This window comes from Patiria miniata, unplaced genomic scaffold, assembly GCF_015706575.1.
Source record: "Patiria miniata isolate m_02_andy unplaced genomic scaffold, ASM1570657v1 HiC_scaffold_20, whole genome shotgun sequence".
NCBI lineage: Eukaryota > Metazoa > Echinodermata > Asteroidea > Valvatida > Asterinidae > Patiria > Patiria miniata.
Genome location: NW_024037059.1, coordinates 991,479 through 1,005,016, shown reverse-complemented (window position 1 = coordinate 1,005,016; position 13,538 = coordinate 991,479). Strand labels below are relative to the sequence as shown.

Genomic DNA, 13,538 nt, shown 5'->3' with positions numbered 1-13,538 from the left:
TTATTTAATATGAGGTAAAGTCGAAACAGTTATCAAAAATAAGTTTCTGTATGTGATCGAGTGGTGCAAGAATGTCTGAGCTCATAAATCAGTGGATGGAATTAAATTTACGAATGTGCTTTACCTGTTTACGGTGGTGATTCTCTGATTTGTTTTTAAATGGTAATTTGCTATGATTTGATTTGAAAGGGAAAATGTAATTTTTAATTGGATGCAGCTTTGTGGACACATTGACTTTGATATTTTTAATAAGGAAATTGGTTTTATATTGCAAGTGAGCAGGTAGGTTTCAACAATTGGTTGCTTATGGGGTAAGCATATTTTCGGTTAAGGGATGTTTAAAGTTACCCCGGGAGGTTTCCGTTGGCCAATCTCTGGCGTGTTGGGGGTTATTATCGTTGGGGGGGGGGGGGGGGGGGGGGTGAGGCATAGTTGTCTCGAGTCTCTTAAGCCAGCGTGACTGAAGTTTAACACAAGTTTGAACTAGTTGCCGAAACTGCGTAGACTTTCTCTGAATTGACTTCAACTGTTTTCGAGAATTACAATTGTAAATATCAGACCTAACCTTTTTTGGAGTTCTTTATATTTTTTCTCGAAATTGTCAATACATGTTATTTCATTTATTCCCATCTCAAGCTCTATAGCAAGTTGATGTTCGCTCGTACCCACGCCCCCTAGGGATGAGTGAAAGCTTGCTGTTCCAAAACGAACAAGATTTGTTTGTCGCCCTCAACTTCATTCTAAAAGAATAATGTTGCTGGTTTTTTTTTTAAAGCAGCAAACAGCCGTATATGCGCATAATGTGGAATTTGACCTTTGACCTCACGCATTTTGTTGCTAGAAAACAATTTTGGTTGCGGTTCTTCGGATTGTTGGCATATTCCGATACAAATTTACCCCAAATTGTCGATTTTTGGTCGACAATATCTGTAAAATATGGATATGGAAGGAACTCCAGAGCCGATAGACTTTGATTTCTTCGCCGAAGACGACGAAGATGTCGTCAAATCCGACCGGTATGCTGGGCGACGGGAGAGTCCGTTGACGACGGGGAAAGCCAGGCCTGAAAGCGCCGGTAGCGTGCGGTCGGCCGTCAGTAGTCGCAGCAGTATCAGTGTCAAGATCCCGTCAGCTGGACCAACCGGTAACAGGGACAATTATTACTCTAAAAAGGGGTCGTATTCAGATTCAAGTGATGATGAATACTTAGCTAAAGACAGACGACATGAAAGTAGACACCCAGTGCAAACGAATCTGAGTTCTTCAAGTTCAAGGAATTGGGAAAATGATGATAGATGTTCAAGTGGAGATGGGGACTTTAAGTCAAGGACTGCATCAAATAGACCCAAAACCTCCAAAGGGCCACGTTCTCATTTTAGAAGACGGGACAGCTCAAGTTCGCATGGCTCTAGTACGTCAAAGTCCAATCGAAGTCGCACAAACAGTTCTTCGTCAAAGAGCGAGCACAGCGATTCATATACCAGCGTTAGCGATTCAGACAGTGACGTAACTGATGTGTCACCCCTCCCTAGTCCAGCTCGATCCCCAACGCCGACACTGGAGTATGATCAAGATGAATTTGAGGACAGCTTTGAAGAAAATAGACTGCGACAGGCCAAAGCTGAATCAAAATCTAAGGGTGGGGATGGGAAACACAAGAGAACAAGATCAGGCAAGAAGGAAAGTGTACGTTTTGTAGGAGTCACACCGAGCAATGGGTCTGTGTCCAAGCGTGATAAGCAAATGGATGAAACCGAAGCACGTGAACTGAGTAGGCTTCTGAGAGCAGTTTTGGAAATGGACGACACGCCAAATCGCTCGCAGATGCATTCCTTTCACCGGCCTGTGACAGCGAAGCAAAGACCAACCTCTGCAAAGAAAGCACTGTCTGCCAACGTCACGCAACCCATGCCTCATCAACGTGTCAACCTGTCCTTCAGCAATGACAAAGTCAAGCAGATTGACCGCGAGAATCAGCGATTACTGCAGAAGATTCTGCAAAGGCCCAAGTCTGTTGATGTCTCTACTTATGGGGCATCGCAATCAAGGAGGGCGGATCCACCCAGAATGATGAGCCATTCAGCCATATGCAGACAACGGGAGCAGAGAAAGATTGAGATGGAAAATAGGGTAAGTGAAAAGAATCAGTCTAACAGACGCAAAATTATTTCTGTTTCTGTTTGTTCTTCCACTATTATTCCACTTCCACTATTTTGTTGTCAGGAATTTACTTATTCATTTGCATCAAAGCCCTGTGGACTAGCTCTGGTTTCTGGAAATGTCCAGAAAGCAGGCAGAAGTTTTTAAAAGAAGTGGTATTTGTCTTGCAGAAAATTCTGGAACGCATCGAGACTGCTGGTGCCAGCTCGACAGTTCGTCGCGACAAACTGCTACATGAGCACAACAAACAGATGAAGTACGCATCGCAGGTCTCCAAGGCATCAATGAGACCACAAAGCTCTAAACCAGCAAGTAAGAAATCAAACCTACTCGTGCACATCTCCTCAATTGCAAAAATTGCAGGTTTTAATAAAAAAATGATTTGTAGCATCCAATGAGCACTTCAAATGAATCCTTGAATTCTAGTTTTATCACTTTTAGGCCTATAACTTTATAGAAAAAAAATGGACTTGACACAATCACTCTGCACTTTTCCATTGCCTTGTGCATGTTTGTGTCATTTGCCAGTAGATGGTTTGGCAAATTGTGAAGAATCATAACTACAAAATAATTCTGTATGTTGGAGATACCATTATCTTAGTTATTATAACCCCAGATATTTGTGTGGATATTTATTATTAAATTTGACACCAGGATTTGATTTCATCATGTTTATTCATGTGAGTCTTGTTTAAAACATATTTGCCTACTTTGAAAACTACTTTATAACGAGTACCTACATGATCGTGCATAGTAATCATACGCCAACACTTTTCAATTGGTCCTACATGTAATTGCTGATGACTTCTTAATTGCACTTGAAACCCAAAGTAGCTGACTAGACAAAACCATTGAGTAATTTGACAATTGTCTCATTTAATATCCCTGTATGTACTTGAAATGAAGTACAAGTACTTCACATACTATCCACAGCAATCTGGACAATTTTATTCATCAGCCATTTCATTATTCTGGATGAAACTTTGATATTTTCTGATGAAATAGCAGTTTTTACCATTTCATTTAGGAAACTTAATTGTATTATCTTTACAGTGAATTAATTAATTCAGTAATTCAATGTCTGTTTTGAATTAACTGAACTTAACTATTTTCAATATTAAGCTTATCACACCTTAAATTTATCCAGCGAAAACTGAGACCGAAATCAAATTAAATTGCCATTTCAAAGTCCTCATCAATTAGTTAATCTGACCCGTGTGATAAAATGTCAGTTGGTGGACTTCATTCCTGCATTCAAGGCTGTATTTATAAATAAACTGAACCTTAACACTTGTTCAGTTACATACAGATGTTGTACATGTTCATGTCAAGTTCTGCACAGCTTGACCTAAGACTACATGCAAATCCCATGAGAGTAATTTGTTGAAATGCTTGCCGGACCACTTCAGTATTATTTGATTTAGAGCACACGCTACTTAGATGTGAATAAATAAATTTTTGAAATTTGACTTGTAAAACTCTATCAGCTGATGATACTTGTGCAAGAATAGTAAAAATACAGTAAAATTGACAAAAGCAAAGTTATTCTATCCCCAATCATTAAACAAGTCCTGCATTTAATTTTTTAAGGGTGTACCTTGTCTACATTTCACTTTACATCCTTCATTCCATATTCTTAACGATTAATATTAACTATCATATTCTTAACTACGTCAGAGACTACTGAAATCTACCCTGAAGCTTTCTAAAGCAAATCTCTATTGACACAACTCTTATACATATGTAAAATGGGTCAGTATGTCAACAGCACAATGAAAGTGGGTCCATTGAAGCACAAGTGTACTATGAATCATAAAATGCCACCCAATAAGCCCCATGTATAGGGACGATGGTTTACTTTTTTGTATATACTTCGCCTCAGGCCCTCTTCCTAATTTGTCTTCCTAAAAAATATTTTATTGATTGTTTTTGTGCATGATGATGCATTCATGTCAATTATTAATGTTGGCCAAATGCCACTTCTACTCGAGAAATTTAGAATGAATTTAAACAGAGTTGTCGTTTCGTTGTTCACCCAGATTATATTTTAACCTGATTGAGTTCATGTGCAAAATGAACAGTTGTAGATGTAGTTGTTATGGTAACCAACATCTATTTATACATCTATTTGCACTCTATGCATGAAGTAAATGGCTCTAAATTTCAAAGTGCAAAGTGTACCAAATGTAGTGTGAATTTGAAAAGCCATATTAGTGGGACAAGTCATATTATATAACACGTATAAAGGTGACTTATTAAAGGATGAATTTGGTCGAAATGTACGTCAAAACGTTAAATTCTTAAATATCTCTTTTATTTATTGGCCAGGGGCACTGCAAAAATAACATGACAAACAAATCCTTATTCATTTATATTTTTATTCTGTTAATAAGAATAAGTTCATTCTCTTTGTGATTGTGAATGTAACTTAGTGTCATCTGGACAATACTCTTGCTACAAATTTTCACAAACTTAAACGCATTTCATCTCTGGGAAATGTTACTGTGAATCATGGAATTGACCACAACTTTGTCTATCCCTTCTCTGCAGGCTATGGTCATTCCGGTAGTCTAGGCAAAGGATCCAGTATGGCCAGCCTCAACAGTGACCATAGTGGAATCTCCACGGTATCAGGTGGATCGAGGAGGATGAGACCAAGTAGTGGGCGGAGCAATCCACCCCCTCCTGGAGGACCCAAGCAAGCCTGGGATGACCGCTGGTAAAAGGCAAGGTTCGATCACGGACGGGTCATAGTCCATCACAAGTCGAGTCACAAGTCAGTCATAAGTCAAGTCACAAATCAATCATAATTCAGATCAGTTGTCAATCATAAGACAAATTGCAAATCAAGTTGCACGTCAATCATAGGTAGAGTCACAAGTCAATCATAACTTGGATCACTAGTCAATCATAAGTCAAGTCACACGTCAATCATAAGTCGGATCACAAACAATCGCAAGTCAGATCACTAGTAATCATAAGTCAAATCATAAGTCAGTCATATGTTGCAATGGATACCACAGTAATTGTTGAATTGCAAACCCTACTTTATTAAATATCTTCAGCATAATCATATTTGCTGCAAAATTTGACAGAAATCCCTCCTTACTTGGAGAAAAAGGACTCAGAAATGCACTTTTATAAGTTTCATGTTCCCTGTGTTCAAGCAATTCATCAGATGCTTTAGTATTTTCGTCATGGGAACTGGGATGGCTGTGACAGTTGCAGGCAATCGATCCGTCCTGATAGTGTGGTCCATCTTCTGTTGCTATAGTAACAGGTCAAATTGTACGTGGATTATGGCATGTGATGAACAGGGTTTTGGGATTGCTTCCTGGTAAAGTAAGAAATGAAACTTGAAATGTGTAATTATGCTTAAAATCTGCTTTAGCCAGCTCATTTTTTTTCCTGTAGAAGACCACTGTGAAAATTGCCCTATTCTTCACTGTATGATTAATATGCCTGTAAAATACTAATTAAGACAAACACTAATTAAGACAGTGTACTAAATAACCAGAAATGACTAAAGCTGGAAATTCCCATTGCGCATTTTTAATAATACACTGTGCGTGGTATATGCTTCTTTACTAAATATGGCTAGCAATTATTTTCTACATCGTTTATTTGCAAAAAGCCAGCATGGCCTTGTGGCATGCATGCACAGTACATTGTATATTGACTAAACTACATGTAGTGGCCGGCTATTGAAATTATTGAAGTTTGGTTGACTGCTGTTGCTATGACAACAGGATGCTATAGCCAGGGCTAATTGTGTGGTTGACAATGAATTGTGCTCATTGGGGAGTCTATAGCTTAGATACATGTACAGTACATGTACATGGATGTACAAGTACATGTGTGGACGTGTTTTGTTAAGAATACAATATTGTTCACTTCACAAACTAGGATTGTGTTCACATGCACAAACAACTTAGCAGAATTCAAGAAGCTCAAATTCTGATATTTTAAGTTATGTAGATTGGTTGTGAAATAGGAAATGTAAATTGAGACTTACATGGACATGGACATGGAGGTGTATGAGCAGCAAGTTGAAAAAGATTTGTTTTGATCAGTGGGAAATATATTTTTAAATAATAAATATTACAAAACTACAATTACATGTACATGTTATTATTGAATTTGTAAATAGTCTGTGCAATAATTCAAGCATTGTGCTTTGTGTGGGTTCCTTCTCTTTCAGCAGAAAAAAAATATGCTTTGGAAGCAAAAGGACTGAAATTTATTTTAAGGATGAAGTTAATCAGTTTAGTTGTAAAATTGAGTTGTAAAATTGTACTCTGTGTCCGTGCGCCTGTAATACGTACAAGTGCACACTATAAAAACGAAGTGGACAGTAAATTAATATATATATTTAATTAAGTGGACAAAAAAGATAAGCAAAAAATAAGTCTGCGTTCAAGCAGTCACTATCTGAATTGGTGTTTTGTGTATTGTTCTGGTTTTTTTTTTTAAGATAATGAACCAAGAACCCCTTTCCATTTGCATGTTCATGGAAGCATATCAGAGTTTTTCTAACTTAAAAGTTATTACTTTTCAGATCAACAGCATTATAACAAAGTTATTACAAAAAGCCATTAGATATTAAAGTTAGATTCTTTTTGGAACTGATGGGGGTAGTTCTCCAATGGAAGATATACATAGACATTGCTGACTGCTTAACAGTTATAAATCAAGTACAGATGCTATTATTTAAGGAGGATGAGATCACAAAGTGATCATACAGGTTGAGTCAAAAAAGTTGAACCCAAACCAAAAAAATATATATTTCACATTTTAAAAAATATGTAGCACCAAAATTAATAATGACTGGAAAGCCAATTTCATAAACTACTTTTAGATAAAAATACTGAAATTGCTCAATCCATTTAAAGTATATCACCATTTAAGCGCAATGACCCTAAAACATCTTTCGTCCAAAAATGCAATTTCAAGAATCGTTGTCACTGTTGTTTTCAAACATCACCAGCGAAACCCAGCTCGATAAACTCTCAGTTTAAAAGTTCAAAATATCAAAGAAAGTCCTTTTGAAGGCCCGCCTTTAAAAAAAAGTTGATTTTATAAATCATATTGTTTGCCTAAGCATGGTTGTTAATAAAGATATTGTGTGCTCAGTACAGCTCTGGACAGTTGTTGAAATAGTATTCTGTTTCATTTTTTTTGTCAGAAAAACAATAAATTGCTTTTTGGGGGGGGGGGGACAAAACAGGTTTAAGGTCATTGCGTTTAAGTGGTGATTATATTCTTTGAATGGATTGAGCAATTTCAGTAATTTTTCATCTAAAAGTAGTTTATGAAATTGGCTTTTCAGTCGTTATTATTTTTGGTGATAAATTTTTTTATATATGAAATGTAGTTTTGGGGGTTTGGATTCCGGGGGTTTGGATTTCACTCACCCTGTAGTACCGTTTGTATACACAAGTGCTAAAATTTGGGACTAGACAATTCAAGAAAATGGGACCCCTACTTTTCTGGCAGTATTTTACAGGCTTCTACAGCTTTTAAAGTAGACAAGTTGTGCAATTACATGTACATACTTTTGTCATTATCCATTTAGGCCCACATTGTCTACTGTAAGTTTGCAATTCATTTTGCCCTCTTAATGAGATATTGGAGCAATACATAATGAGTTCATTATTGATAATAACTATTTGAAGTACCAAAAAAAAAGGGGGAAAGTAAGGAAAATATAATGTACATAAGTTTAAAAAAATGTTCACTAAATGAAATGGTTAGGAAGTTGTAATATTTGTTTTAAGCTTTATGTTGTATTTGATGGAGCATTTAACTCAAGAAACATTTGTCTAACTAAGGGTTGAAGGCAGTAATCCAGCGTAGACGTGTTTGTGTATCTGGCAAGTGCCAGACCATACTATCATAAATTACAATAGAAAGGTTTCATTTTCTCTTGCTGTTAATTGGAGTCTTCGTGAAAGAACTTTTCTCCATTTATACTGGGGCAAGATCATCAAGTTTTTTGGGTCAATTAAAAAGGTGATATGGACAGTGTCTTTGCATTTACGATTTAATGAATCTGATGTCTTTAAGGTACTACTTGAGCTAATTAGTAATTGTTGTGGACAAATCCTATTTTTGATTGTATTAAATGAGTCGATTTAAAATGTAGTTAATTAAAAGTTTCAATGAGTGCCTTCAACTTAAAATAAGAATGATTTTGCCTGCTGTTTAAGATTGTCTGTATATAATGTGGTTAAGTGCAAAGTAAGGCCGTTATTAAACTGTGAAGGAATCATTTGTGTAAATACATGTACCTAGCTGCGAATGTTAAAAGTTGTGTCATTGAGCCAAGATTTATCTTGGGTGTCAAAGCAAAACCCCAATAAAAAGTATGGTTGTTGACATGACAAACTTATCTGGGTTTTTGTTATATTTAAATTTGTTCACTTTACACGAGAATGTCTTATACATGCAGGGGAAAGTGACATATCATGTGTGTCAGTCACAAACGAATTTAAGTTAGGATAAGAAATCAAAGAGCTCATGTTCCTTTACACATTAATTAAAAAAAAGGTTTTACAGTTTTCAAACTGGAAAATGGAGTAGGTTGGTTTATGAATTGGCAGTCTTATGGGCAAATGTAGGTCAAAACCACTTCGTTTTATTCTATAATTGTCTGTTCCTTTTTAATCAATATTGTGCTCCCACCCCCCCCCTTAAATTGTTGTTGATGACTTAAAACTTTATTTTTAGTTTATGAATAGAAAATGATACACAGTGTTTTTTTTATGCAATTTATAAATGACTATTGGGATATTTAAAAAGCCAAAGGTTTTCCATATGTTGGGTGATATAGAGGGCGCTGTTCTTTTGTTTTCTTTTTTGAATTTTTGAATCAGTGGAGGACTCGACAGAAAAAAAAGATACGAACAAACACATACACAACTCCCGCCATTTAAAAACATTGATGGCAGTGCTTTAAATTTTGTGAACATACCCGAGATTTAACAACAACCCTGCATGTAAGCAAAGGCAAGTTTCCCAGTTTTTCTTTTTTAGACTATAGGGTAACAAACAGTAGGGCGCTAACATTGTAAATAAATACTAAAAATCGAGTTATGGCGGAAATAAACGCTGACCGTGTGCCGGCAATAGATATCTTAAAAAGAAAAAAAAAAGCATAGAGCGCCCTCAATATGGACAACAACGTCAATGAGAAGGGTACTCAACAAACTTCGTGCGAGCATCTGTTACTGTGTGAAAAGGGACTCCCTTTTTTGTCTACTTAACATTTGTCCACTCTTTCAATGCACATTCCACTATTTCTTTCACAATCTTTCTTTCTTAATTCTTCGGGTTTTTTAAGTGGGCCTCCGAGTTTTTGGGGACCTATCATACGCTTTCTCTGGTTGTTCGTCACTAAATAAAAAAAAATGGCGAAGGTCCCACCATGTGTGACTAACCTGTTGCCGATTAAGCCAAAAAGCGCAGAAAGCTCGTAAACACCAAGGACCCCATAAGTTCTCATTGTTCCCCTAAAATCTAAGCTATAGTGTGCATGACCACATTTCTCGAAACAAATCCAGCAGGAGCCGCTGATTTGCTCTGTTGCTTCTATAGGTCACTGGCTCCGATCCTTTCAAGTATCAAAGCAACTAAGTCTTCATTCAAAGTGTTTCGGGTGATTAACCATATATTTCCATAGTATATCTTTGTATACTACTTCCCTTTCACGATGTTCCTCCACCCACGTAAATTCACTGTCTTGCTTCAGATGCAAAATAGACTGGTTGACTGATAAGATTGAAAGTTAGATCACAAGAGAGAAACTAAACTTCTACGCGCGTACATGACGTGTTCTTGATCGAAACTTCTTGGACGATTTTAAAGACAGGGTAGTATTGATGAGAAAGAGACAGAGCGAGAGACCAAAATTGATCGCAAGTATTGTAGCAAGATAGTCGTCGGGAACTATTGAAGAGTCTCTGCTTATCCCTGGATTTATATGAAAGGTACGTACTGCCAAAGCAAGACAGCATTAATTCACTGATGTCCTTCGATCATCTTTGCTTCTTGATTGTTGTCAAACGCTAACTAAGCTTGACTTGATTGATCAGACAGGGCTTTTATAGTGCTACCAAACTCATATGTCGTAGATGTAGGCGCTTGAAGTGGAAGCCATGCTCTTTCTGTGACTACTCTTCATTCAATATCTGTATTACAAATTTTGTCTTCATCAGGACTATGGGTTATTTTGGTCTCCAGAGAGAAAAGTGGTTCAGGATTGCCACAAGCATTGCGGCTCTCTATCTGTCTAGCAGTTTGCATGGAGCAGTTGTGCCACTGGTTTCGGAATGGGAGTGGGCAGCTACCAACATAACCTTTAACTCGGAGGAGTCGCCGACCAATGATGAGAACCTGGTAGAAACAAGGGCGACTTTCGCAGTGTCTTCGATCTTCGTCTCCACCGGGCTTGTGGAGATGTTCTTATCCCCCTTGACTGGCATGGCAGCTGACCGGTATGGGTTTGATACTGTGATTATATTCGGTCTCCTGGTTGCTTCCATAAAGTGTCTTCTTTATGGAATAATCAGTACGGATGTAACGATGGTTTTAACCAATCGTCTTCTGCAAGGCGTCATCAGTGCTTGCATGCAGACTATGGCCTTTGCTCGCATCAGAGACGTGTACGATCAAGCAACGAAAGAGTACATGAATGTAATGGCCGTGGCCTTGTGCAAATTGGCGTCTAGTTTACTGATATGATTTATCACGGGAGAGTTATACCACATCGCAAACCATTACGTGTTTTTCATATTTCTACCAATCATCTTGCTGCTGGTCATCGGGGTCGGAATAACATTCAGACCCGAGAATTTCCATTCGAGGAGCGAATCGAACACAGTAAATGACCGTGGACTTAAAAAGACTTCCAACCTGCAATGGAGGGTTGCATGCGATGTCCAACTCATCATCATTTCTTTGTGCTTCTTAGTTTCCAATCTCAGCCAATCTGCATTGGAACCCTCTCTTGCTGTGTGGATGAAATCTGCCTTCGGGGCGGGTCCTGAAACCACGGGTGTCGTTCTTGGACTTTGCGGGTTGGCAACGATTATAGCCTGCCTCGCCACCGCTCAGATCTTACCCATCCTGCAGGACCGATCTTGGATCTTCTGCATGGCTTCTCTCTGTACGGCAGGAGTTCCTTTGGTTCTTGTGAACTTCTCACCGAGCATCTTTCTCGCCAGCACCGCCCTTTGCACTCATTTCGTCGGAGCCACTGCGTCGAGATTTACCCTTTTGGTCATGTGTTCTACCATCGCCAACGAGCGGTACCCTCAAGCCTTCGGTGTGGTGTTTTCTTTGCTGAACATTGGCTGGGCGGCCTCAGACGTTTTAGGACCACTCCTGTCGTCGTATTTGTTCGGATCCGTCTGCGTCATCTGCGTAGTAGGAGCAACTTGTATCGTCTGTTCTCTCCTTCCCTTATGTCTGCGCCAGTTGGACTCGGAGAACGGACCCAATATTATCGACTGTTTTAAAACTGACCAACCGGAGTATATGATGGTAGTCGATCAAAGCAAAGTTGCATTCACGTATGACATTTCCGAGGAGACTATACCGAAGGATAAAACTGATGGCTAGTGTTGTTGATTCTCCTTTCGCGTTTATGCCCACAGTAAATAATATGAAAACAATAATAAATAAATCAATAATAATCATTTATGTTCGCTTTAAAGGAAAATGTACTTTTACATCTAGGTCTGTAGTTAACAGACCTAGATGTAAAATGTACATTTCCTTTAAAGCGAACATGAATACATTTATATTGATCCCCCCTCCCTCTTTTTGGTGTTGGATTTAAATGGTTAGGGCCTAATAAATTAAATCAGTCAGATTTGCATTTTATGCGTGACCCATGCTCTTCAAAATATCTTTTGTTTCTCTTAAATTTTTTTAATTTGTATGTTTTGTTTTAACGAAGCAACAAATCTTTTTCGGATTTTTGGCGTCTGCCCCTAAATGTGGCTTCAATTTGCGCACAAAATGAACCCGATCTGCGAAAGCCGGACTATTGTCTAGCAGCCAATAAATTCGAATATTATGACGAAATATATAGTTCAGCGACTAAACTTTGGCGGATTTTTTTCGTTCGCCGTCTCATTCAAAATTTAATTACTGTCCAATATTTTTAGGGGGAAAACAATTGAAAAGAGATATCTATTTTTCAATTTGTTTTTAGAACCGACATTAATGTTGCCGTATTGATAATTATTAATATCTGGTTATTAAAAAAAAAACACTTTTCGGCAGCCACTAATGTGGCTGTTGGCTGATGAGACTGGCTTACACTAAGTTTAACATTACTAAAATATATACATAAACTAACAAAATCGTTCAAAAGTACAATAAATACTGTAGATTATACAATATTTAGAACGTTGATCAAGTGTTGAAATGTTAATCAAAATTTGCTTTAAACATAATTATGAAAGGATAACATACAAACTGGATTAGGCTTATTAAAAAACTACAGTGATATAGTATGTCAATATCAAATAGAAATCGGAGTATTCAGAACAAATACATCTACTAACATTTTATTAAAATTTATAAAAACGTGGTATAGTTAAATATGGGTGAGGGCACTAACTATCATATTTTATAGCTTGTCGCTTATTATCACGTTGACGATAACGTCATACAAAGTCACTAAAATACCTTTTATTCACTTGCACGATTATTTGTTTATTTAATTCTTCTTGTTTGGAATTTTTCAAACGTTGTTTATTAATGTTTGACTTCGTAAATAATTCAAATCATTGTAACCGGAAATGATACTGGGTTTCATTATTATCATCACCACCAACGATGTCACTTGATTACAGCGTGCTAGGTAAATGTGTCAATAAATATTGTGACAGCAAATTTTTGAGAGCCAGTTTCTTTCCCCGATTATCATATATTAATGAACATGTAATTTTCAATCAAGTATACTAGTCTACAAGAGAAGCCGCGAATAAGGATAGATCATGAACGAGTACAATTTTTTAAAAGGCCCATCGTTCCCTCTTGCCTCATGCGCGAAATTTTTTTTTGGGGGGGGGGCGTCGGGAGTCGTATTTCACCCGCAATCTTCTGAATTTGTAACTTAAAATGGCCTTCAATGCTTAAAATTAAACTTTTTTTTTTGCTTCATAACATAATTATAATCAGTTATCCAGTAGCAGAAAATGGGGCCGATTAGTCTTGACCGATCTGATTCGAGTTTGCTCAGTTGAAATCACGAAACAAGCACATGAAGCCTAAGCCGGAAGGGCAGAACCAAGGTTTGAAAAATACCTCATGGCCGTCCGGAAAATTTAGATTAGGAAAGAATATTTTATTAAAATCTGCAAAAT

General features: G+C 37.5%; 1 protein-coding gene across 1 annotated transcript; it reads left to right on the top strand.

Moving 5' to 3' along the window:
* Positions 1 to 809: 809 nt before the first annotated feature.
* On the top strand, positions 810 to 6,370 carry LOC119728277 (cilia- and flagella-associated protein 97-like). Its single transcript, XM_038200450.1, has 3 exons — positions 810 to 2,130; positions 2,331 to 2,472; positions 4,711 to 6,370. The coding sequence occupies exons 1-3, from the start codon at positions 937 to 939 to the stop codon at positions 4,881 to 4,883; spliced, it is 1,509 nt and encodes a 502-aa protein (XP_038056378.1). The 5' UTR covers positions 810 to 936; the 3' UTR covers positions 4,884 to 6,370.
* Positions 6,371 to 13,538: the final 7,168 nt, after the last annotated feature.